The sequence below is a fragment of the Mixophyes fleayi genome, chromosome 12 (assembly GCF_038048845.1).
Source record: "Mixophyes fleayi isolate aMixFle1 chromosome 12, aMixFle1.hap1, whole genome shotgun sequence".
Classification (NCBI taxonomy): Eukaryota; Metazoa; Chordata; class Amphibia; order Anura; family Limnodynastidae; genus Mixophyes; species Mixophyes fleayi.
The window spans coordinates 8,788,985-8,816,950 of NC_134413.1; the positions used below are offsets into that span (position 1 = coordinate 8,788,985).

Genomic DNA, 27,966 nt, shown 5'->3' on the forward strand with positions numbered 1-27,966 from the left:
AACGCAGACGGCGGATGGATGCTGTTCATCATAAAGTTTAAGGCCACCGGGGACCCCTCTCATCAGTAGCCAGAGATATGAGCTCTAGGATTCTTAATATATCATGTGGGTAAATATTGATTAAGCATAAATCCACAATGTGCCAAGTTTGGGACTTGGTACGCTCAGTCTAAAATAACCAATGGGATGTTAGCAGTATGTCCTATTAATGGGTTACACTGTAACCATTCCTGTCCCACTAAATTGTATAATCTGAGCATTGTCCCCTTTGCTCACTGCCTGACTTGAAGTGGGGTGCTGATTGATGGATGAGAGGAGGGGTGAATCTCCCTATTCTCTGATTAGTTGGTTTAGCCCTGTACATATTCTAATGCTCTGAGTGGCTACAAACTGGTCTGGTTCTAATGCTCTGATTGGCTACAGGGTGGTTCTAACCAGGCCCATTTCAAAGTCACTTTATACATGGATGTTTGGATTAAACTATAAAATTAGTGTCCGTACCTTAATGACAAAACAAAAGCCAGAGTTTCTGCAAAAAAAAAAGAACTTTATTTCTCATATCTACTTCAACATACAATAATCTTATTCCATGGGTGGCAAATGTTCTTAGACACTGAAGATTCACCAACATATTATTGAGCAGCAGCAGTTACTACGTTGGAGCGATATTCAAGACTGTTCTGAACAGAAAAAGAATCATACATGGAACCGATCCCTGTTATGGGGAGACAAAGTATCTATTGCACCTATCCCTGCAAAGCAAATTGTATATTTTATTCAATATCAGTTAGAAAAAAACTGATGCCAGATTATACAACGGAAAATCTGTAAAATTGAAATATATACAGCGCATCCTCTACAGTGCCACAATGTCAGTGACCTGCACTACATGAGAATGAAGTCATTCTACGTCACTACGTGCCACAAAAATACTGACATTATATATATATATATATATATATATATATAAATTTATTATATGAATCTACGGATACTCAGGTCTAGTGGTAACAATCTAGAACTCGGACAGTTTGCAGCATCTTATGCTAAGCCGTAGGCTGCTACTCTATTCAATTTGCAGTCTGATAAATGCTCTTAATAATTGTACATGGACTGCACACAGTGAAGAGTTTAAGTTCCCTTTTTTTAAAAAACAAAGCCTTGTAGATCGTATCCTCAATGTTTAGTAATAACCGGTAGAGATGGTTATAAAGTAAGTGATGCTTTACTTTTAAAATAACACATACCACTATAAAGCTGGACATAATTGTATATCTCGTCTCAAGTCGTCCTCACCTCCCCTATTTCTGCAACCACCCATGGATATTAAATGCACCTCAATGAGAATCGCTATGCTTCGCTGCATCAGATAATTAGGATATCTCCAGAGTTTAAGAAATATACATTCAAACAAGAGAAGACCAGGTTACATCATTTAAAATGACTACAGTAAATAATTCGTAACTAACCAAATGAAAATAATACTATATGTAAAAATAAATATTTGACATTAAAATTCTTTTAGCTGCATCTTAAAGCCATATTCACATATGTCCACACAACAGTGACCTTTCAAATAGTCGGTTCTAACTTGTATGCAATGGAAGCAGCCGGATTTTAAATATATACCATATTTAAGAGGAATGGAAATTTTACTAGAGGAAACAAGTTTGCACAAATTGCATTGTAACAATACCATCATTTACAGTAAGAACTAATGTATAAAAACTATGACTTATTACTAATAGTAGTTACATTCTCTGCAACATTGCCACCTGCAGGATATAAGTAGATACTGCACCTCAATTCAAGTGTTCTTTGTTTAATAAATAATATCGAAGTAATAATGTTTATTAAAAAAAAGGGGTATACAGCTTTTATTGGTGAGGTGCTCATATGCAGTATATTTTTTTTTGCTGTAATGAAGTTTGTTGATATTTTAAAAAGCATGGGATGCATGTGGCTAGGTGGAGACTGTGTCATGTACAGACTAGCGTGTGGATTGAGCAGACACTGTAAGTTGGCAGAACACGCTAGAACCATAATTCCCTTACAATCAGATAATTGTAAAATTGCATGCTACCCCCAGCAATGGTCTATGAATCCTTGGGAGAGCTGACGGGTTGGTCAGAATCCTAATCTCAAAAAGAGATTTATTTTACTAAAATGAATACAGTAGATCCCACAGGATCTCATTAATTGGCTGCTGTGAGGCAATGTATCCAAGTAAGGCCACATTCTATCGTACAGCTGAGATGAAAGCCTGTCTCAAATGCATATAAACCAATTATACATATCAGTTATGTACATTAAATTTATACAACTCGCTTATATATAAAAATAACTCTACACCGGTATCTGTTCAGGCATGCCGTAACGACATCTACATGCTGGTTGGCTGCTGTATGGCCGGGCCGGCATCACATTCGTTGATCGTGTTTTCCGATCTCATGTACATAAGGAACATGGTGACAGTGGCGAAGGTAGCAGCGTTGACGGGAAAGGCTCGGAGCAACGTGGATGTCAGGCCTCTAGTGAACACTCGCCAGCCTTCCACTTGATAGCTCTTTCTGCAGCAGTCCAGAATGCCGTTGTAATGGTTGACCCCTCCGATGCCGTCGGCTTGGAGTCGTGACTTGATCACATCGATGGGGTAGGTCGATAACCAAGACACGATGCCGGACATGCCCCCGGCAAACAGCAGCTTGGGGATTATGAGACTGTCATTGATTTCGCAGCTAAGATACCTGGTCAGGCAATCGTACGTCAAGAAGTAGAAGCCAAAACTCGGAGTCTCCCTGAGGAATGTGGTGACCATGCCTCTGTTGATCCCCTTCATCCCCTCCTTGCGGTGGATTTTTACCAAGCAGTCCAGAGAATTCTTATAGTTTTTAGACCTGGATTTGTATTCTCCGGTTCCTTGCAGCTGCATCCGTGTTTTCGCCAGCTCCATCGGGCAGCAGATCACACACTGGATGGCGCCAGCCGCTGATCCGGCCATAAACTGGTTTAGTGGAGTATCCCTACCGAGATATCGCAGTGTGTTCCCTTGAACCCCAAACACTAGAGCGTTAATAAAGGTCAGCCCCATCATTGGTGATCCAATGCCTTTGTACAGTCCCCATGCCTGAAATAAAAGGATATACGATTAACGATAATAAAATATATAGACATAAAATATGACCTAAACATAAATAAATCTTTGTTCGGAATTTATTCTAAATGTGTATAAACGTCGGAGCTTCTCGGGCATCTGTGTTATGTTCCTACTGTGCTGCATTTCATCAATGTAATCTTGCAGCCAAGGTGACTGCCCCACTTAGAGAACAGACTTTGAGAAGCACATCATGTAAAGATGATTTATTTCCATTGGTCAAAAGTTACAAATCTGCATTACACAAGTAACCAATAAGGGCTTAGCTTTTACTTGTCTACTGCAAGGTAGACAATGAAAGCAAAATTCTGATTGGTTGTTCTTGTCAGGATTCCTAGCATGTCTTTATTGATAACACAATTACACAGGAACCAACAGATGCAATGAATGGTTAGTGGCAGCTCAGTTCATAGAGGCAGTAGGTTCAAGACAGCAGGTATAACGATAAATGCAGATCCTAGACACAGAGGGAGAACTACAGCACAGAAAAGCAGGTTTACAAGGTCAGACTCTGAGGCTGGAAATGGAGGGGAAGCAGGAGGCAATAGATGATCCACAGGTGCCAGGATTCCAGGTTAGCCAGGAGACATGTGGATGATCCAGGGGTGTCAGGCAAATGAAGGGTCAGACTGGCCAAGAGTCAGGAGCAGGGAAATCCAGGGAATGAGCAGGAGCAAGGTCACCTGGGGTCTAGGTCACAAGAGGAGGTGTAAAGCGGAGGGGCTAGCAGGAGTAAATACCAGGAAGCAGGTCAGGATCTGTTCACAAGAATGCACAGAGAAACGAGCAGCAACAATGGCAATTGCAGGGAATTGCAGATTGCAGGGAAAGGCAGTCTCTTAAAGACCAGCCACAGATGATTAGGGTCCATGTTCAACGATGAGGAGTTAACCCCTTGCAGGCAGGATCTACAGAGAAGATGCTGCAGTGTAGATCATGACAGTTCAGCAGCTTTGTATAAGTAAATAGCCCTTTGATCTGGGAGAAAAATTCAGAGAAACTAAATTTCAAAACCTGAATCTCCACTAGGAAATCAGTGACAGTCGAGGACTACAAGACACATCAGGTTTTATCAGTTCTGTATCACTTATAACCAGCTGTATTTTCTGTATGTGAAGACTGGTGCTGTGACCTTTGGAACAAAACCCAGTGAACCTTATGAAGAAAGTGACAACAGCTTGCAGAGTGATTTCTGGACTGAGGCAATGAGTCCTATCTTGTGTACATGTGCCACCCAGCACGTGTCTGCTGTTGGTGATTTTCTCTTCAGTTTTAATGAACCTTATTTGTCAGCAAGTTGAGCTGAATTCACCAAGCACTGGATGTACCAGAGGTGCAAAGAAACTAGGGGTTCTTAGTATATTAGCAGATGATTTGCTAGATACTTTATACGTTTATGCAGTCATCTGAATTTTTTTATTTTCTTGGGTCTACTCGCAAATTGACTGGGGATAATATATGATGTAAAAACTGCCCCACCAGACTTCTTGACAGCAATCCTAGATGTGGGACACCAATGATACAAGTTCTATCACTTTAAAGTATACTTGCCAACTCTTCCGGAATATCCGGGAGACTCCCAAAACAGTGGCTGACCCCCCCCCCCCCCTCCTCCCCAGACTCCCTGGCAATCTCCTTGAAGCTGGAGTGGAGAAGCGTGGGTGGAAGAAACATGGGGGAGAACAATTAATAATGACTACACCAGTGTGCTGGAGAGTACCTGCCATTTTCTTGTAGCACACCTCTCCTTGGTAAACAAAGATTATTCCCCAGGAGGTAGCGTGCTACAAGAAAATGGCCATCACTCTCCAGCACACTGATGTAGTCATTAGTTATTTGTCTAACCAGTGTGAAGGAGGGGGATACAAAGGGGGGACAGGGGCAGAGAGAAAGGGGAGATGGAGCACAGAAAGGAGGGGAGAGAGAAATAATGGGGGCAGAAGGGAGGAAGGGGTGGGGGAGAGAAAGGGGGTAAGAAAGAAAAGGGTAAAGAGTTCTGGGAACAGAGAAATGAGAGACATTTGGGGATAGGTGGTGAGAAGGGTTGGGAGGAGGGGAAGTGTGATGACACCCACACGCTGGACACGCTCCTGGGAAGCACAAGATATTCCCACATGTAGAGCTAGACACGCCCCTTGTGCAGAACAGGACACGCCCCCTTCGCGGACGTGCCAGGTTATGCGCAGTGTTAATTGCACAATCTCCCTCAAATAATTTTTCAAAAGTAGGCAAGTATGCTTTAAAGTACATCTATAGCCCACACATTGCAGAGAGTCACATTGTGTCTGAATTATTATTCATTAGCATTATTTATATTGGTTCCCAGTAAATTTATAGATTGCATTCTCATGAATATTCCTTCAGCCAGGAAGAAAGACAACCTGTAATCTGTGGATCAGCTTTGACTGCACCTAGCCCTAACACAGATTACTTACAGATTCCTGCTTGATGATCGACTGAAAGCAATGAATGGTCCCGCGGTAAAGGGGCTTCGAAATGCTCTGAACCTGCAGCCGCACCTACGACAAAAAAAAATAATGATATTCATTAAATGGCTCGTTCAAGCATGATGCATCATGGGTAATACAACGTGTCACAATAATTCAGTTGTCGCCACATAAAGTAGAACGTTAATAAAACATTTTTTGTTGCTGATGTACCTTTGTATGGGGTGAGTGGAAGCGAACCCTCCTTTGTGGTAAGATTTCCCCAATAAGTCAATTTTGACCCCATTCTGTTATACAAAAAATGGTGAAGGTGATGAATACTTATTATAACCAAGTAGTAATCCTACTTGAAAACAATCTCGACAAATAAGAACACACCCATTATCCCTAATCATGCCACGCCCATCTCTCAGCAGGACACGCCTCTTTTAACCTGTTGCAATTATATTGGAGAATTAGCACTATGGATTCTACAAGGTCAGGCGAACTGTTGCTCTTAGGCAGTCGTTAAACAACAAAGCTCAGCTTGCTCTGTCAGCCAAAATGGTAACCAAAGGGTGGCCTAAACCTGACAAACACACATTTATTATAGTGTGAGGTTACACAATAAGTACACGGCTTACAAAGCAACACAGGACACAACATTATGGTTTGGCTCTGATTGACTGCACATGCAGACGCCTCAATACAAAGCATGCACGCTGCACTAATAGCTAAACTTTCTCAGCCAATCGGAGGCCAGATTAGCGATGGGCCTCTAACCAACGGGATTTCCTCAAAGGAACATTAACAAATAGTTGTGCAACGTGTCCATCCTGTTTCATCTCTGTCAAACAGCTGAGTGTTCCGTACAGCAATGCATTGTTTCCAGAGAATGTACAATGGTATAACTTCCTCTGGTATGAGAGACCATGACGTACAGAAATAAATGTACGGCTTTGTCCCATATAAATCGCTTTAGCGGGTAATTCCCTTAAATATTCAACAAGCGAAATACTAAAAAGAGAGCCATTTAGAAAATGAAAGTAAAGGTTGCTGTGGCTTCTGTTTCCTGTGGTCTAGATTTCATAAATAGCCACCAATATATTCAGCAGGTTACTGCCTGCAATCATGTATCTATTAGAGATGCTCAGGCTCGGTTCCCCAAGAACCGAAACACACCCGAACTTAGCAGATCCGAGGACCGAACCGAGCTGGCTCGTTACTTTCGCACGCCCTCGGAATTGAAAACGAGGCAAAACGTCATTGTTACGTCGTCGGATCTCGCGACCTTTGGATTCTATAAGTACCGCCCTCCACGGCGATCCAGCGCCAATTCACAGAGGGACACAGAAGGGGTAGCACAGTTCTTGGCAGTCTCTAGTGCAGTTGGGCAGCGTCATAGGTAGAATAGAAAGAGGAGGGGTAGCAGTGTTCTTCAAAGTCTACAGTGACATTCAGGAGAGCTCCATTGCGCCATTGCTAATTGTCATTGCTGAAATAGAAATAATAGGTCTGGCAGGCTTGGTCTTCTAAATCTGCAGTCTTTGTTTGAAAGTGTATGAAAATAATATTGTGACCTGTGAGGTGGTCAAAATTGTCTGCAAATGATTTGAAATTAGTGTTATTGAGGTTATTAATAATGTAGGGGGTGGGGGGGGAAGAGCAAAAATATGTGCTTTTAGCAAAAATAAAAAAATAGGGATTTTAGAGGAAAAAAAATTGGGATCCAAAACCAAAAACACACGAGGGCGGTTTTGCCAAAACCAAAACACAAAGTTAATCCAGATCCAAAACCAGAACATGGGGGTCAGTGAACATCTCTAGTATCTATAGACCTGTGTCCCTAAAAATGTCCCTACTTTTTACTGTTAACCAACCCACTACAGAACAATTCTCCATACTGGATGCAATACTCACTATTTCTTCCTATGTATTAGGTAAATTTTTTATTTTTTTTTATTAATTTTTATTTATAGGGCGCCACAAGATGTCCGTGGCGCCGTACAGGTGATAGCTAGAAGCTGATTGGAGCTTGGAGGTGTTGCTATGGGGACAGGTACCACCCCTACTTTTTATTATGTAATGTAAATGTGTGCAATTAGTATAAACAAGTATTACAAAACGTTCAATAATTTAACAGTGATGTAACAATAAATAATAAATGCAATACAAAAAAAGTAACACACCCTTTCTAAGTAAAAAAAAAAAAAAGCCTATCTTTGTTCCTAAGAGACTGAATGAAACCTTACAAAACAAAATTATTTTAGCTTCTAGCAGGATCATTTTGTCAGAGTACATGACGAATAATCAGGGTCTGGCTGGCTGGGGGGCAGGGCGTCTTCTGTAAACCCTACTATATAATCGAACAATTTATTACTTGTATAATTGCCAGCATTATATGCAGAGTTTTCCAGTGATATTGGTCAACGTGTCAATCTATGCCGGGTGAATTTACATACACTGGATACTAATGTACCCCATTTTAAAGATATTATTTTATTATTAAATTCTATAACTAATATATTTTTTTATACTAAAGTGACATCTTGGCTCACTGTTTAGATTATTAGATGTCTTTACCAGCGCTGCTTGTTCTTTTTTTCAATCACTACATCTGCGTTATCTGTTACCCTAAGCAGCGGCGATAGATACTGCTATATAATTACTAATAATTATATCTACACTTATACTATTTTTAGCGCCGATTGTGTAACGGTTTTTGTTATTTAACAGCTTTGCCAGTTCCTGCATATATTAATAAATATAGATATAAAGAGATTTAAAGATCTCTGTGCAACCTGACGTCTGTTCTACTGTACATCTGTAGGAAAATAGAACTGGTTACTGTTAGTTTTTTTGCCTTATGCGGATCTTGACACCTAGATATCAGCGTAGACAATACATTAAGAAGCAGAAGAACACAAGGACAGACAGCCAAGGACACAAACATATCCTCCCCCTTCTCAACCAGACATAAGAAATTCCTGTGTCCTGGTACACCGAGATCTGGACTGATTCCAAAGCCTGATCTCTGTAACCTTTAGTAAGTCCTTATCGTTTGGTGCAATCTTATTGGCCTGTTTGGGCTATTGAAGGTCTAGCTGCTCAGACTTAAGAGTTAGCAGCAATTCTGCACAACGGACGTGGGCGTAAACCTACGCCAGCAAAATCGAGGCCTTATGTGTATTTTGCATTGCATATGTGTACGCCCCAATAGTACTCTATATGCACCTTTTGGTCCCAGATCCACCTGCATGTTTTCAAAGCAATAAAATAATAATCAAGTCAAGTTTTGCCCACCCCAATGTACCCAAGTCAAGCCTGATCTACCCAGTCATGCCCCGATTCAGTGGGCTACACACCCTATGACCTCTGAAAATCAGGATTGTCCCCCAAAAAACGAGGACGGTTGAGGGTATGCGACGTGTCTGCAGTTTTTAGAATGCAAACTTGCATCTGAATAGATTACTATACTGCTGTACATATATGGCAGGTTTGAACTAGCCAATCTGGCAACCTTAATACAGCTGGCAGCTCTGATACAGCCAGAGGATCATTCAACAAATTTACTAGGGAAGGGGGGAAAGAAGGAACAAAAATAGTAAAAGGAAAAAAAAAAACTATGTCCTGAAACCTACATAGACTCAGTACTTGATAATCACGTAAACAATCAACTGTTTATTTTTAATAATAATAATAATAATAATAATAATAATAATAATAATATTATTATGGAACCTTGGGCAGTCAATTTTTCATCCTAAACCTCTCTCCATCGATTTAGAAGAATGGATAAATAAATAAACTTCTACTCGCGACAATGTGAAGACGATTGAATACAAGACACGGCTCTGTCTTATCAGCTGCTATCTGACAACCGCAGAGAGCTTTGCTGGTATTCCCATTCCTCTGAGCTCTCATGCCTGGAGAGACAACTATAACACATGGCAGGAGGGATAATCTCACTGTCAGGGGGGATCCAAAGCATGGGTCCTCCTCTCAAGCTTATTCTAAGTAGCAGAGAGAGGGGGGGGTTTGGGCTCAACATTAGCTTCTGCCCGGAGTTCCTCTTTTAGGTGGCGATTTCTAAAAAAGTGGCTATTAGGGTAGTTTTATATTGAAGCTTATCACAGCAGTAGAAAAAACTATCGTCGGTATTTACTAATAAGATATTGCCGCGATAGTGGTAAGAGAAGACTTACCGCTGTGCCGGGGATATGCTTACGGATGACCAGACTAGTGAAAATGGGGATTCTCCCTATATATCAGAGGGTTAACCCCTGCGATAGCGCTACTGTCGCCATCGATAACCCTCCCGCCAGCGGTAAAAGTTGCTGGCTTTCAACAGCCATAGCCTCCCCAATGTATAGGAAGGGGAAACCTATTGCACGAGTATTGATTTCAATGTAAAAAAATAGCTTTTTTTTTTTATTTAAGTAAAACATTTTTTTTCAACTAGGAATAATATTAAACTATTTTATTTTTTTAGATATTTAAAAAAAAATTACTTTAATTTTGTTTTTCATTTTTTTGAATTTTACAAATTGAACTCAGAACCTTCAGTTCCATTGCGCATGTCCCTGGATCCTGCCTAATATTTTATCAGCAAATTATGGTGAAGGCAGATTTTCTATGGCTGCAAGTGGAGATAGTAACCCATCCCTATTATTAATTTTTAATGAATAAAAAGGACCCTTAGGGGTATATTTACTAAACTGCAGGTTTTTTTTTTTGCCTATGGCAACCAATCAGATTCTAGCTGTCATTTTGTAGAATGCAATAAATAAATGAAAGCTAGAATCTGATTGGTTGCTATAGGCAACATCTCCACTTTTTCAAACCCGCAGTTTAGTAAATCTACTCCCTAGGGTTATTCCTGCAAATGAAACACAAAGGCTTGTCTGTGTAATTAAGCAGGGTGAGCATGCAAGGAAGCAGATGATTCGTGGCCACATACACCAGGTATTACAAGTAAAAGCTACAATACAACACATGAACGGAGATGATTGTGAAACACACTCTGTATGAAATAGAGGAACAATCATAGACAACTCCGATGAGAAGATAAAAACACTGATTCATTTGCTTCAGAAAATATATATATCATTTCAGAATGAATCAGTTTGAAAGAAAGGAGAATTCACCTGGTCTATACTTACTGGTGGGTAGCTCTCTGGGAAGAGGCTTATCTCTCATCTACAACAAAGTAACACTTTTAAGACATCCCCTAGCTTGGAGAGCAGAGGAAATTAAAAGCAACAATGTAACAGAAACACAGTACATATAAATGTGGGAGAGGGGGCAGTCGGCATTTGGGAAAACATTTTCAGATGACTTAAGCTTGTACGTGTCCTGAAAAGAAATACATAGTTTAGAAAACGTCCGTACGGTGGCGTCTTTACATCTTACACACAACATTAACTTTCATCGTCCTGGGAAACAAGTTGCTCTCTGGTTAGACTTGTATCCAATGGAGAGCGCAGAGCAGATATGTGTGGTGTCCAAGGGTAATGAAATTAACGGCAGGGAGGGCATGGAAAAACTAATATATTAAAAGTCATCTGGAGGTGAGGAAAGCAATATAACCTTGAGTTATTGTACGTGTGGTTTAACCACCAGAGTATGGATCGAAATGCTCTAAATATTGACCGCATCTCCCGGTGGATTATGTTTTTGGGGCATTAATCGGACAGTAAAAAGCCAATGCGGGTTTGATGTCACTTCAGAACAGAATGGTCACATTGGCTCGTCCTGAGAATCGGTGACCATTTTAATTAGGAGGCCAAACCCAAGGAAAACCAGAACACTAGCTCCTGGGAACATGTGGTCAGATCGCTTTCAGCATCACTGGCCCGTCTCAGCACACAGGTAGGTACGCCAAGAGGAATTTTGGGCCCCGGTACAGCAACTTCTTGGGGCCCCTTATATAGTCATTGAGGGGGGTGTGGCCACACCAGGTTGGTGACTCCTCACACTACACAGGCAGGACCGGGTACTTTGTACCTTCTCCCCCTCTTTCTCTTGGCACCCCCGCATACAGGCAGAGAGTGGGTATCTTACATTAACAGGCAACGCTGAAGTTTTCAGGTCCGGCTCCGACCTTGCAGCCATCATAAACAAGACTTAAAATAAATCCCCTTAAAGGACAATGGGACTACTGCAGAACCATGTAGCGTTTTGTTTTTTTTTCCCGTCATTATTCCTTAGTCCAATGTGTCCCCGGATGTTTTTTAACCTCCCTTCAATTGTAATATAAGAGCTCCACTGTTCAGATATCTGCTCGATTTCTTAAGGCGAGAATATAGCAATCACATGAGTATAATGAGATCTATTCCTCAAGCTGCCCAGTGGCCAAATAATTATATTAAGCAACTTTAAGATAATTATTAACAACAATTTAACTGTGATGCTGATCACAGACGTTGCAATTTCCCAGCCTGTATCACGCAATTGTCCCGATATTACACTATAGGGGGTATTCAATTGTCCGCGGGTTCTAGCGTGGAAAAACTATTACCGTTAGAGCTGCGAGCTGAAATCCAGCGAGTAAATTACCGTATTAACGTTTTTTCTGCATAGGATTACCCTAATAACGGTAATCCTGCGCGGACCGAGGGATTTTCGGCAATCCCGCGGACAATTGAATATGCCCCTTAAAGTGCCAATCCTATGAAAAAATAAGTTTTTTTCCCATATAAATCACTGTGGCAAGCAATAAGACGCAGCATGATAATGACTCTTTTCCTTTGGTTTGTTTCTTCAGACTTCATTAATGGTTGATACAGCTTCAGATTTTCCACAGTGTTATGTCTACCATGGCAACCACAGTCACATGGTGAATTGTGCAGAGAGACATTAGAGGCCCGTGAGCTCTATTTTCACTCTTAACATCCTCCATCTCCCCCCTCTACCATCACATGACATGCTGAGAGCTGTGACCCTGTGGAAGGCATTATTATTTGCCCTCCAGAGAGATAATGATCTGTAGGATAGCTAAGATTGACGACTATCAGATGCATGCCTAAAAGGGTACCTAATTTGCTATTAAAGGAAAAAAAAATTGATTTAGGATTGCTGCCTTAAATTGCATAATCAGTGTTTAGCAATAACCTTTACACAGAATATAATTGAGTATTCACATATAGTTCATACTAAGTATATATATTAATGAAGAGAAAGCCCACCTTTACTGTGTCGAAGGGATGTCCCACCAGCACGCCGGCAGCACCTAAGTACAAAACAAAAAAAGTGTCAGAAACAGGATCGCTGAATTGCTCTATAAACGTCAGATAAGTGTCACGTGACAGTTAGTGTAATTATCGTGGGCTTCCCTAGATGTATCCACTGACATACTAACTCTTACACTGTAATCAGTAGTCATACATGCTCTTTACAGTCCTCCCGTGCACAAAGCTTACTTGTGTACAGATCATAGCCTTATCTTTTGTCCAAGGTTTGTTTGTTTTTTATTTTATTTTAAAGGTTCAGTAACACCAGTTTCTCTTTCTTTCCCCATCTTGGGCCTCGCTCACCCTTTTCACACATTAATAAATGCATAAACATAGGTCAAATTAGATTCCATGGTGCCGTTAACACCACTGCGTTCTACAGTATTAGCGGTGCACTTAAATTTTTAGAACGCTGCACAGCTTATTCCTCAGGCGTTACAAAGCAGTACAAATAGATTAAAAATAAACTGAACATGAAACGCAAATCTCTAAAACGTGCAATGTAATTATGTGTAAAAAGAATAAATACATGTATATTTGCATTGCAGTGTGTGCCCTACCTTCACTAAAGATGGCCATTTCCTGGGAAGTATTCAGCTACACTCCTTTGTGTTACGAATTGTTTTCTTTTCCATCACTTTCGTTCACTCTTCTTTAGCCTCCTAAAGTAAGTCTCTTGGTTCAAACAAACCACAGATCCAGGCCCAAAACAGACCTCCAAACTGTCCTGATCTAGGCCCGAAAGTCCCAATTTGAGGAGTGACCCCATTTATGTGTGTGATCACACCCCAATATAATGTGCTTTCTGTCCTGGTTTGGACCAACCAAAACTTGGGCTGGGATATTTTTGGGAAAAGGGAACTTAAATTAAAGTGCACATTATTTATTTGTTAACTCTTTAAGTGCAACAGTTCTCTCTACTATACAAAACGGGGATTTTACCCATAGATAGTGATAGCACTTTTGTCCCAGCTCACTGTCCAAAACATGGATCTGTGGATCAGCGTCAGCACTTTCCCTGTTGTCTGCTCTCTTGTGGGTGAGACGGTCTCCAGTTTGCAAGAGGTTGCATCAGTGGACCGGAGATAAATATAACAATCATTACAGGTTTTACATGAGCAAACTTCACTTTAGCTGACTCTGTAACCTATGTAGACGATACATTCGAGATAAGAGAGCAAAGTTTATTCTATTGTGACGCTCGCTCAGGGCTGTTGTTAAGGCTTGTACTGAGTTAAGCCACTGTCAGGGAAGTTTAAAGTACATCAAGCTGGTAGAATATCATCATATTCATCATATTTTTGTGGTGGCACAAAACTCAAATAACCTGGAAAATATTTCGGTGTTTGTGGACCCAAAATGAGGGCAATGGCCTCTAATAATCATCTGAAATGGACCGCATCTTTATTGGCCATATTTGGCCTCGCTAACTGGCCCTAATGCATACTTGCCAACTCTCCTGGAATGTCCGGGAGAGTATGGCAATCTCCCGAATCTGCCTACTTCCTATTGAAGTGGGCAGAATTTGGTCCAAAATGCCGTTATTCTCCAGGAATCGCGGCATTTTGCCCCCCCCCGGTGTTAAAATGCCGCGTTTGCGTCATTACGTCACCGGGGGCGGGTCTGAAATGACTAGATGTTGGCGACTGTAGGGTCTCCCACCTTGAAAAAGATCCTATTAGGGAATGAAACGCGTTAGCTATTACAGTTGTGACATATGGGGAAGTTGCATTTGGCTGTTTCTGGGGACAAGCAGAGGATAGAGATTCTGAGACTTAATAACAACCGATGCTTTGATCTGTATGTGAGAACGCATCTGGTAGGAAAACTTTCAAAACTTTCAGCACCTCTAGGGGATTTCTATGTTTTAATACATTTTTTTTAATGAGTCAGACATATTTTATATCCATTTGAACCTATGTCAGCATATGAACTAACTTATTATTTATTTTACATGGGGTTCCTGTTTGGATGTGTTTGAAAAATCAACTTGCAGATGAATATTTAGAATTCTCGTGGAACATCAACCATTAAAACGGAGTGTGAACCCAGCGTGTACGAATATTTAATGGTTTATAAATATAAAAATGAGATAGTGATTGTGATAGTACAGCTGGGTGTGGGAGGAGGGGGAGTTCTCGGCAGAGGGGAGAAATATGGACATCCGCACAGTGCGTGGGTACAAGGCAAACAGCCCCAGGGACCACACAGTAAGGTGCCGGGGACAATAGTTACCCTTTGTGGTCACCCAATGCCAGCTACCACATTACTCCATACACAGCGCATTCAGGCAGTAATATGCAGACAGACCACTCCATGCTTATAGCTCTAATGCAGTTCTTTATTTCAGATGATCATTTACATTATAGAGCAAATATATCTTATATAATGGGCAGCACGGTGGCTCAGTGGTTAGCACTTTTGCCTCACAGCACCTGGGTCATGAGTTAGATTTCCATCCATGGCCTTATCTGTGTGGAGTTTGTATGTTCTCCCCGTGTTTGCGTGGGTTTTCTCCGGGTGCTCCGGTTTCCTCCCACACTCCCAAAAACATACTATTAGGTTAATTGGCTGCTATTAAATTGACATTAGTCTGTGTCTGTCTGTTTGTATATTTAGGGAATTTATACTGTAAGCTCCAATGGGGCAGGGACTGATGTGAGCGAGTTCTCTGTACAGCTCTGCGGAATTAGTGGCGCTATATAAATAGCTGATGATGATGGCAATCCCTCATCCAGCTACATAAGACAAATGTACCAGCGCTCAAAGGAAGGGGGGGGGGGGGGGGATACCTTCAACATGGGCATTATACAAAATCAGAATTGTGGTCTTACTGACCTACACACCCCATTCAGCCATATTGTGCCCTGACCCTGCGGCCTGCAGAACAAGGAGAGAACTGCTGGCTTTAAATTATAAGGCTAAAGGGGGCGTTTTCAGGTTTGCAATCATCCATACGGAGGACCGAGGAGGTCCATGGGACAGCTCAAGAGACACCGGAACCGATGAGTACAACAAATTGTCAAGATAGGCACTCACTTTTAATTTTCAGCCTTAATTACTCATATGAAATTAAACCTATTTATTAATATATGCAACTAAAAAATCCCCATCAAGCCCTCCCTAAAAACATTTTGGGAAAGTTAAACGTCACATTAAGAAAACCTGGAAATTGTCCTGATTGTGGAGTGGGGTAAACGTTACAGTCTTGAAGCCGTTAAAGTTTTTCTTATAGTAAGAAGAAAACCTACAAAATATATTATCTCACATAATAATAATAATAATGCTTATTTGTATCACTTCAGTGTCCCTTTAAATGGATGCGTTGATATTGACATGGTATTAAAGATTCTCTGTGACAGGATGAGAGTGGAAATCGATCTGGCAGATTTGGAGCCGCTATTTTTACACCATGATACCTTGTAGATGGAAAAAAGACGTGACGGCCAGATCACATACTGAGCCCGTGACCTTAACTCTGTGTGTCCTGGACGGTGACACGTCTGTAAATAAATACTACAGGCAAACCAGCCTAGGCCTTTCGTTAACAAGTGCTGGACTTGTGTAAGGATACAAGGTATTCCAACACAAGACACTTTATCCCTCCTTCCTGCAGGCAGCACGTAGACACTAGTGAAGCCTGTGTTGACCACTTATATTGTTTATTTGTTTGTAAATCCCATATAGCAGCGGTTCCCCAACCAGGTCCTCAGAGAGCCCCAAGGTTAGGTACACACTACAACCACACCATAAAGGACCATTAGGTCAGATAGCGCATTAGCATGTACAATCCAAAGCACATTGTATCGTTTAATTTGATTTTATAAACGGACTACAAATCTCTGTAAACGATGGAACAATGTTGTTCCAGTCCTGCAGTGTGTACGTGCTCAGGACCGGCTGTGTAGTCAGCTCTCCATAGAGTTTACATAGTCACGATATGATCATAATACAATTCTATTACACTATATACAGACATGGGACACTACACCTTCAACATGACCTGACCACTGGACATGATCATAATACAATTCTATTACACTGTATACAGACATAGGACACTCCACCTCCAACATGACCTGACCACTGGACATGATCATAATACAATTCTATTACACTCTATACAGACATAGGACACTACACCCCCAACATGACCTGACCACTGGACATGATCATAATACAATTCTATTACACTCTATACAGACATGGGACACTACACCCCCAACATGACCTGACCACTGGACATGATCATAATACAATTCTATTACACTCTATACAGACATAGGACACTACACCTCCAACATGACCTGATCACTGGACATGATCATAATACAATTCTATTACACTCTATACAGACATGGGACACTACACCTTCAACATGACCTGACCACTGGACATGATCATAATACAATTCTATTACACTCTATACAGACATAGGACACTACACCCCCAACATGACCTGACCACTGGACATGATCATAATACAATTCTATTACACTATATACAGACATGGGACACTACACCCCCAACATGACCTGACCACTGGACATGATCATAATACAATTCTATTACACTCTATACAGACATAGGACACTACACCCCCAACATGACCTGATCACTGGACATGATCATAATACAATTCTATTACACTCTATACAGACATAGGACACTACACCCCCAACATGACCTGACCACTGGACATGATCATAATACAATTCTATTACACTGTATACAGACATAGGACACTACACCCCCAACATGACCTGACCACTGGACATGATCATAATACAATTCTATAAAGATATAGGATATTTTAATTCACAATTTTCAAATGACAGTCCCAACAAGCAAGTAAATTGCTACATAATAGATTAAGATTTTTAGTAGGTGGGATATATCCTATTTTCTTTTGTCATCACATCAATTATGATTTAAAGCCTACAGAATATTTCCCTTTTTAATATGTTACTTAGTGTAAATAATTATTGTACAAAACTATATATCAGAATCCAGGCAGAACCAATCAAAAGGAATTCTATACAAATAATAAACAATAAAAAAACAATAACATATTTCTCAAAAGAGGAATAATCTCAATAACAGAAGGAAAAGAATCATTAAAAGTAATCCTGTCTAACAATGGAAACTATTCCGTCTCTAACATTGTATCACGCTGGCATAACGCCCAACATCCCTTTTACAAAACAAGGACATCTTGGCAATAAAGTGCTTTATACTTGATATTAATTGTTCCTATATAGCAATTTAATAATAACAAGTAAATTATTGCAATTTGATATAAAGCACTCCAAAAGCAACGTTAAATACTCCAAATTAAAATGAATCCATACTTTTAAATTGATTGGGAAACTTGACCAATGGGGTAACAGGAAACGGAATCTAGCTGTAGATTGAACCACTCGGTGCTCGCTGCCACTTTCCATTCCAAAATATAAGGTTGCATCCTGGGGGTTCAAAGAGCATTAAAAGACCATGCAATTAAGTTGGCTGCAATGGGAATGAGGGAGCCAATGTGACATCTGATTGGGCAGGAGATGGGGCCTTCAATTCAGGTGCTGAATTAAAAGTTGGACAACTCCTTTCTGGCAAGACAAGAGGTTGTGGAATCCTCTACATTCTGCTGATTATACAAAGTTCTAATCTGATTTCACCAAATACTCCTCACGGCCTAACATGTGCCAAAAACACCTCATTTCATAGACTATAATTAAGTCTCTTGTAGAGTGCACAAATGCATATGTAAAAGGTTTTCATACCTTGACAAAATGTAAAAATGAGTTATAAGTATAAGTAATCTTGTCAATTAGCGGAGTGTAAACTATTATAGTTTTCAGTATGATTTGACATCAAATTCTGCCTGAGAATTATATACATTGTTATGAGCGTTGACAGGAAGAAAAAAGGCAGAGAGCTAGCAGTATACACTGTCCTTAGAAAAACTCTTAACTATGTATGTACAGAAATATGTAGAGCATGTTATTCGTATATCATATGACGTATACCAAGGCAGTCGTGATTGGCCCCTTTGGGGGTGTGAGTGAAACGTAGACCTCAGGAAACGCTTCCACATTAATCCTTAAACCTAGCAGAGCGTAAACAAACAGGTTCTGCGAGAGTCAGTAAGTCATTGGAACCTATGTAGAATGCAAATGATCCTTTCTGCAGTATGATATTAATCTATAAGTGTTTATGTAGATATATGTTGCTATTCAAAGGCCCCATGGCAATGCTGAATAGCAAGTGGAATCCTGAAATCTGCAGATTCCTTTAAAGTTTACATAGTTGAAATGCAATTCTCTGGAAGTTTAGAATGTTGATTTGACAACGTGTGAACCGATTGCTCTCGGCAATAAAACCTCTGTTCTTCAGTGCATAGAATAATGACTAGTGGCTGATAACTACTCTTTATCAAGACAGTGAATAGGAGAAAAAAAATAGATTATATATTTATGACCTCTATACGACATGAGATTTGCACGGGGATGACCAAAACACTTATTGCATTCTCGTGCAGCAATGGCTTCATCAACTCTCTTTTATATACTTCCCAAAAGTCCCGATTTCGGCAAGACAGCAACAATTTAAGAGAACCGTTCTGTGGCCGGCAGATTTGGCGAGTGGTTACCGCGAGGTGTCTGCCTCTGAATCACTTGGCAATTGAAGGGTGTTTTGCCAGGGGTTGTGGAAGGCCTAGCGCCTATAGGGGCACAATTATCAGTGTTCTTAAAAAGTGAAAAATAGTTTTCAATCCTTATCGCATTGATAAGGATTGAACTATTTCTCAAATTTATAAAGAACGCAACACAGAAAGAGCAGTACCGATAAACTGCTGTTTCTGTGCTAAAAAAAAATACTTACCACGTCCTCTTCGTAATGCGCTGTCTCCGGATCTCCTCCTTGTCTTCTTCGTTCCTCTTCATACTGCAATTGCGCATGTGCAGTTGTAAGACCTGGGCATGTGCACAAACATCTCTGCTATAGTTGCAGAGAGAGAGCGGTGAGTGACAGGGAGGGATCACGTGATCCCTCCACACATGCGCTGTCCGGCTCTGCTCTTCGAATGGTGACTGCTCCCAAAAACAAAACAGAATGCAAAGCAGCAGATATCCACGATATCTGCTGCGATGCACCGTTCCAAAATATGCGGCACACTCCAACTTGCGATGGAGTTACGGTAAGTGTGTGAACGTTTGATAGCACTACTTCTTAAATATGCCCCCAAAACAGCTAGACACAACCGCTGTGGTGTGGACACATTGATAACGTGATGCATCCACGACCCCCCCCCCCCCACCAATTGGAGGAGGCGTGACCATATCCCGCTTCAGAAATGTTACATTTTGCTAATCTTTTATATTGTGTAGTTTCAGAGGAATCAGGGCTTTGATTTGGTAGTACATTGTATTAAATAAAATGTTAGTGTTCTGTTGAGGGACACCTAAAAGTTGGGAGGCACACCAGGTTTCCCATATCTTCAGCCCTAATAGACCCAAAACAATAGTGACAAATACAGGCATTACTTAATGTCATGCTTGTTTACTCTTACGGCATGTCTGGGAGGCTCCCGAATTTCATTCAGTCCTCCCAAGCTAGCAGACATCCTCCTGGAACCCGGTGCAGACAGGGCTTAGGGGGCCTATTTAAGACGCATCGGCAAATATGATAGTTTTCAAACCTCTTCGCATTGCTAAGGATTGAACTAACTTTCATATTTATTAAAAAGCCTTCACACAAACAGCAGTTCCAAAAAACTGCTGTTCCTGTGAAGTGCAACACTCACCTTTCACTTGCCTCTTCTCTTCTCCTCCCATGTGATGCCGACCGCAATGATGTTTCCTCCTCGTAATCTCTGTGCGCATGCGGCGGCCGAAAACCTCGGGTATGCGCACAGAGATCCTGAACTGCAAGAAGGTGGGTCATGTGACAGGCAGGGATCACATGATCCCTCCACACATGCGCTGTTATGTTGATATACGTCAGCTTGAGCTGGCGTACATTAACATGATGGAAAACTTCGTTTCGGTCATTAGTACAATGCGTTACTGAGCACTTACCATACACTGTTATGGGGAGAGATGAAAAGCAGCAGATAGCTGAGATATCTGCTGCGATGCTAGAGTAATACATAGTAATTTAGCGGTAAATCCCCGAAAACTGTTACTTCACAGGGGGGATAGCTTTGATAAATAGGCCCTTTAATGACGGAGTTCGCTTCATCAGACTCTGCCCCCGGCCCGCTGTGCAACGCAGTGAATTTCAGCGTTACATGGCAGGAGACTGGGCTATGGTACGGTAATGACCACCATGATCTATTCGCATTATTTCTGCTGTGTAAAGCCTTTACCATCCACGTGCAAACAGAGCGAATTGAAAAAAAAAAATCATCCTGTCAATTTTCTACAAATTTACATTTTTTGCTCAATTTAGAACATTTTCAGTTCCGACAATCTTATTTACAAGATAATCGTTTGATACAGTTTGTGTTGGCTTCATTCACAGACATCCAGATTGTGGAGGGGTTGTACTGCATTCAGCCAGGGATTAATTTATTGAGCCAGGCCCTACATGGCACATTTTGGCGCTCAATTAAACGTGACTGGATTCCATGATTTCCTTTCTTCAGTGCTATATACACTGCTGCCTAAATGGCTTTTGTCTTGCTATATAAACACTTTATCAGTGTGCGGGGGCTGGAGAATTAAGTATTTTGAAGACCAAGATAAATTAAAAAAAAAGAAGATTTAGATCTTCGATTTTGCCAGAAACTGGTTTAATTCAGCATTTACGACCTCTTGGATAAACAGCATTTACTATCAATGAGAATAACCAGAATATTGTCATCCTAAGTGTCCCAGGCTTGGGGGACAAGTGTTAAGGTCAGTGCTGGGGCGATTCTCCTTTATTTAGCGACGTTTGACTTGCAGAAAAGCATTCAAAACAAGTGTGCAGATAAGGGGTTAAACTTACCCACCCCCCATTTAAAAACACAGGTCAAAAAAAAAGGCTGTCCCAAATGTTTGTGTGGAACAAGAGCTTTAAGAGCTGATACTGTCAATCACACTGATGTAGCTAAAGGTTTTGGAAACGTATCAGAACCAAATATGTTTAACAGAAGGGCCTGAATGAGTGATGGGGGGGGGGGGGGGGGGCGCAGTTCCTATCTGTAAGATTATTGAAGGACACAGCGCGGAATCTTGGAGACAAACTTGGCAGATAGCGGAGGACAATAGCTGACATGTAACCGTACAGAATGCACAAACAACGTCAATTATCTCAACTCTGTCTAGTAATATTGACAGATATATATTTGTTTTTAAAAATTCCAGCGACAGATTGTCGCTGTACCAGTTAGTTCTCGCCGGACCTTGGCACGCTGGTACAATCCGTACCCAAGTGGTTTCTAGAAATTAATTATAATGTAACTTTTTTGGCATTTTATAATATTCTGCTTCAAAATATATTACCATATATGGTCTACAGAATTATTTCCAATGTATATAACAAAAATCATTTTGCTGTACAGTTGAGGAAAATTTTAAAAATCGGGACAATTCCAGACATCAACATTTCTAGGCACTGAAAATAAGGACAGTTGGCAAAGAAATAATAGAGGGAAAAAAAAGACGGACTCACTGTAAGCCTTCCATACAGTTGGTTGGTCATTTTATACAAAACTGGCTGCAAAACTGAACAGCAATCTTTATCATCATCAGAAGATCATGGACCAATTATTGATCGACACAGCAGAAAAATCCATGGTCATTAGTCGAACTGACCTCATAGAATGTTGACGGCCAGCACAGAGTTATAAAATCACTCAAACTGGATGTCCAGACCTATTGCACTGGTATATTTGCTGAAAATTCTTCCCATTCAAATAAATAGTGTAGCTTCCAGTTTTGCCTCTATCTTATGTGTGTGGTAGGAGACGACGGTACATAAAGAGTGCATAGAAATTGCCCCAAGCATTACTTATGCAAGATCTTAAGACGCCCAAAAATAGGATTTGTTGAGTACACACCCAATCTAACTTCAGATGCAATCTCTGAAACAACTGAAAGTCCCGATGATCATGCGGATTCATGTGCACACACCTACACCATTTACAGTCACATCTGTGATCTCCATTTCTCATAACCATCTGCTGAAAAGATGGTTACTCTGTACACACTACAGATATCTGCCTACGCTGCTGGTCGTGAGTGCGTACACACTGCCACATTTGCCCGACATCGTTGATCGTGATTTTTATGAAGTTCAGAAAACCAAATCAGCAGATGCGATGTGTCTCGGAACGATTACCACGATCGTGTTAGCGTACACACTAATGCGATATCTGAGCGGTCATGAATCGTGTGATCACCTAGCTTAGAATGCAACCACTGTATTATCAGCTCTTGTGTATTACACAACGCCCAGTGCCGTTTTCTATAACACAGAAAATATACGAGTCAAACAGGATATTTAGCAGCAAAGTTCATCTATAAAAACTTCAGTCTGACTGACTATGGATAGAGACTGAAATCTCTCAAGCTAAACTTTGGCTGCGCTACGTAATTCAATTTTAAGATAACGTTTTATTAATAAATGTATTTATTTTCCCTTTAAGCACTTTGTCTGCACCCAGGATGTGAGAGAGACCAACTTTTTTGAGTGGGGTGCCAAAATGGTGAAATCAGGTTGCGGGTCCTACATACATAGTAGAGGATTCCTTTTGGCCGCATAGTGTCACGGAACACAGAGAATAGGTCGGATTCTCACAATCTGCCTGATTTAGCTCCACCCACAGCGAAGGCGCGGAGTATAACATGGTGAAGGCTTTCTCAAGGAACCCCGGCAAGGAGATTTGGCCTTTGCTGCTAACACCACGCAGGTGGCAGTTCTCCGGATGGGTACCAGGCGAGACTGACGGCTAGGATGGGAGTTCACTGGCAAAAGGAGATATCAAAGAGAAGCAGAACAGATCCGATTATGGGAAGCCGGAAATTGAAGAGGAGTTCTGGATATAGGATACTGGACTTTGGCCCCCCCAATTGTACCGCAAACAAGTTTGGGCCCACAAACCAGCCAAATTTGGTTGAATTTCTAACCGGTTCTAAAAAGACGGTCATCATTAGTCCTAACATGCACACAGAGGAATGAACCAATATTCATGAGAATACAGACTATAACTTCACTAGGAACTAGTGGCATCCTTGAGGCATGAGGCATCATGAAATAATACACTGAATATTGTTCAGTGACCCTGCGTGTGAGCAACAGGTTCACTGTAATTAACTTTCTTAGTTCTTGCCCTCCAGGTATTGTTGGCCTGGACTGTAACCAGTGGTGGGATTCAGCCGGTTTTCACTGATTCGTCAGAACCGATACCTAATTTTAGGCTCGGTACGGCGAAGCGGTGACTACAGGCTGAGTCCACCCTCTTCCTTGGTGGGGGGAGCAGGCCCTTTAAAAAATAAATAAAATAAATACTCAGCTGTTCGCGGCGTCGGCACGCCTCCTCCCTAGTCCGTCCGCACTGAATGTCGGGCGTGACGTCATCACGCCCCCAACGTTCAGTGAAGAGTGGCGCAGAGAGGAGTCGGCGGCAAGCAAGACAGAAGACAAGAGAAGAAATAAGCCGATAGAAAAGGTAAGCGAAGGAACGGAAGCAACGGGGAGCACAGGCAGCATGGCACAGTGTGAAGGGGGAGCAGAGGCAGCATGGCAGAGTGTGAAGGGGGAGCAGAGGCAGCATGGCAGAGTGTGAAGGGGGAGCAGAGGCAGCATGGCACAGTGTGAAGGGAGAGCAGAGGCAGCATGGCAGAGTGTGAAGGGGGGAGCAGAGGCAGCATGGCACAGTGTGAAGGGGGAGCAGAGGCAGCATGGCACAGTGTGAAGGGAGAGCAGAGGCAGCATGGCAGAGTGTGAAGGGGGAGCAGAGGCAGCATGGCACAGTGTGAAGGGGGAGCAGAGGCAGCATGGCAGAGTGTGAAGGGGGAGCAGAGGCAGCATGGCACAGTGTGAAGGGGGAGCAGAGGCAGCATGGCACAGTGTGAAGGGGGAGCAGAGGCAGCATGGCAGAGTGTGAAGGGGGAGCAGAGGCAGCATGGCAGAGTGTGAAGGGGGAGCAGAGGCAGCATGGCAGAGTGTGAAGGGGGAGCACAGGCAGCATGGCACAGTGTGAAGGGGGAGCAGAGGCAGCATGGCACAGTGTGAAGGGGGAGCACAGGCAGCATGGCACAGTGTGAAGGGGGAGCAGAGGCAGCATGGCAGAGTGTGAAGGGGGAGCAGAGGCAGCATGGCAGAGTGTGAAGGGGGAGCAGAGGCAGCATGGCAGAGTGTGATGGGGAGCAGAGGCAGCATGGCAGAGTGTGAAGGGGGAGCAGAGGCAGCATGGCAGAGTGTGAAGGGGGAGCACAGGCAGCATGGCACAGTGTGAAGGGGGAGCAGAGGCAGCATGGCAGAGTGTGAAGGGGGAGCAGAGGCAGCATGGCAGAGTGTGAAGGGGGAGCAGAGGCAGCATGGCACAGTGTGAAGGGGGAGCAGAGGCAGCATGGCAGAGTGTGAAGGGGGAGCAGAGGCAGCATGGCAGAGTGTGAAGGGGAGCAGAGGCAGCATGGCACAGTGTGAAGGGGGAGCAGAGGCAGCATGGCAGAGTGTGAAGGGGGAGCAGAGGCAGCATGGCAGAGTGTGAAGGGGGAGCAGAGGCAGCATGGCAGAGTGTGAAGAAGAGAGGAAGAGAGGCATTACTGTGGCATAATATTAACTGGGGGCCTTACTGTGGCTTAGTTTGAAACGGGGGCACTACTGTGTGGCATAACATGCCTCATTACTATTATTATCTTGATATTATCAGCATAAAATAAGAAGTATTTTATATACACACGCACACCTGGGTTTGACTAGATAACTGCCTCTTGATATTGATATCTTTTTGTATACTTAAAACCGTCATTAGGGCAGAGAACCGGTTGTTAATTTATTTGAATCCCACCACTGGCTGTAAATCTATCTTCCATCTGTGCTAAGCTGAACTCTGTTAAACTATATTGACCGGGGGAGGCTATAACCTGGTTATATTGAACTTATGCAATAAAAATATCTATTTCACAATTTAAAATGATGTTGGAAATTATTTCATTTACTGACAACCCCCATTTACAGTTCACAGCTGATCCCCTCTTCTCACTGAATACCACAAAACACGCAGCCTCTCGGTATGACTCAGATCTGTAGACATAATGAACGTCGCTGCATAGAGAACACCGTGTACCCACCCTGTGTGCTCCAAGCAGGGTGCAATTCAGGCATTTTTTTTCATGCAAATTTCACACTGACATGTGAATGAAATTCAAAGAATACAGTAAAATCCTGGTGATTTTCACATAGAAAGCAGTACAGTGTTTCATACCATTAGCAGCGTACATTAATATGCAGCCTCTCAGCAGTGTAGCCTTGCTTAGGCGATATGAGGACACACTGCCATCCTCTTACACAGTCAAAATACTTAAATCAAAGCCTAGAATCTGAAGGTGTAAGCAATGCTCTGCTATCAGTTACTTGTTGGTGGTACAAAGTCCTCTGCTTCCATTGCCTACAGTACAAGCACTGAACCTATGCATTTGACATAACCATGGTTAGAATGCTGCCCTTAATTTACTTATAACAGTAGTAGCTTGTAAAAGGAAGACAAGTTAATCTAACCGCCAGAGGAATTGTGGGTAACTCACATTGACAGTGCCAATATCTATTCATAATGCTCTGCCACCCACGTATTTATTACTGGCAGACCACCTTATCTTGTGACCCAGAGGAGCCACATTCATTTTTTCCCCAGACCCAATGAATCTCCGCCATATATTGTGAGTCTATAAGCTGAGCCACAGTGAGAAATAACCGGCTTCCCTACACAATGAGGAATAAATCAATGCACAGCCCCTGTAGAGTAGACACACAGATCTACCACTGCAGAGTAAAGCAGTGTATGGAGGATTCAAAGCCTGTACATTGTGGGCACTGATGCTGGTCCCCTGTATATGGGCATAAGTGTATCCATGTATATTGGTCATACACTTTTTACTCTGGTACACATAGGATTTCCTGTACACTGAGTGCATAGGCAATCTCCTGTATTAGGTGCACACTTTCTATTGTATATATATCGATGCCATGCTGAATCTTCTCTGTATATTGAGGTATATTGAGGCCTTGTGCTGTCCTCCCTAAATATTAAGAGCACAGGCAGGGTTTAATATAATGAAGGTGCATCCTCTGTATAATGCATCTCTGACAGCCACAAACCTGCAGGATCTCCTGTGCTGCAGATGGGTTTATAACATCACACTCTGCACTCTATATAAACGGAGCATCCTCATAATAAATTCTGCTGCACTCTAAATCTTCAACAAAGTTTATTATTAAAAATGATATATATATAGAGATATATATATATATATATATATATATATATATATATATATATATATATTTAGGTACAGGAGTACTGCAGCCTAAGGCTAGGGGCTGGCTAGGGAGGGAGTGGAGGAGTGGAGGAGGGGGGGGGGGGGGGGTCGCATCCCATAGTGGGCTGCCTTGGACTGAGTCACTGGGCCACCTGCATTTTTGTTCCTTTAAAATGTTCCTAATAAGCTGCAGAGACGAGGCTACAATTTGCCAGCCAGCCCCCAGGGCCACATCTAGAAATCATAGACAGATGGGCAGTATGATAATAAAGGCAATATCCTGTATATTGTACAACAGCAGCCTGCACAGCGCATCACTCAGGCGCAGATCTCACCTCCTGCGCATCCAGCCAGGAAATCCAACGCCATTCCAGGAGATACCAGCGCTGCGCCTCTCACTGCGTCTCCCCTGCGCCTCTCACTGCGTCTCCCCTGCGCTGCACAGTCTCCCCCCGGAGGTAGTGAGGACGGGGCTCGGCCGCTCGGGAGGTCAGGTCTGTGCACACGATGCTGTACCCGGCTCAGACTAAGCTTTTCTATTCCTGACGCCACCCAAGAAGGTGCCTATGTCCTTATTTAGGAGGTGCGCCGCGTCCAATGAGCGCTGGAGGACGGGACAACACCCCCAGGACCGGCCTCCTGTACACGGGGGCGGCTCACAGCATCCTCTGCGACATGAAAGAGAGAGA

General features: G+C 42.2%; 1 protein-coding gene across 3 annotated transcripts; it reads right to left on the bottom strand.

The window, feature by feature from the left end:
* Positions 1 to 534: 534 nt before the first annotated feature.
* On the bottom strand, positions 535 to 27,966 carry SLC25A29 (solute carrier family 25 member 29). Of its 3 annotated transcripts, none has more exons than XM_075192751.1 (5): positions 27,613 to 27,656; positions 12,768 to 12,811; positions 10,743 to 10,779; positions 5,590 to 5,673; positions 535 to 3,127 (listed from the first exon to the last, which is right to left on the bottom strand). In XM_075192751.1, the coding sequence occupies exon 5, from the start codon at positions 3,092 to 3,094 to the stop codon at positions 2,384 to 2,386; it is 711 nt and encodes a 236-aa protein (XP_075048852.1). In that variant the 5' UTR covers positions 3,095 to 3,127; positions 5,590 to 5,673; positions 10,743 to 10,779; positions 12,768 to 12,811; positions 27,613 to 27,656; the 3' UTR covers positions 535 to 2,383. The 3 variants fall into 3 exon arrangements, with proteins under 3 accessions (XP_075048852.1, XP_075048853.1, XP_075048851.1); XM_075192752.1 differs by having other exon boundaries at positions 10,728 to 10,779; XM_075192750.1 differs by lacking the exon at positions 10,743 to 10,779 and having other exon boundaries at positions 27,613 to 27,966.

What these genes read in the sequence shown, in the direction of transcription:
- SLC25A29 (XM_075192750.1), bottom strand. Translation starts at nt 27,646, where the DNA reads ATGGCGTTGGATTTCCTGGCTGGATGCGCAGGAG. An exon ending in CCTGGCTGGATGCGCAGGAG is followed by an intron (nt 12,812 to 27,612) that starts GTGAGATCTGCG and finishes TTTTGTACTTAG; the next exon opens with GTGCTGCCGGCGTGCTGGTG. An exon ending in CGATCATCAAGCAGGAATCT is followed by an intron (nt 3,128 to 5,589) that starts GTAAGTAATCTG and finishes CTTTTATTTCAG; the next exon opens with GCATGGGGACTGTACAAAGG.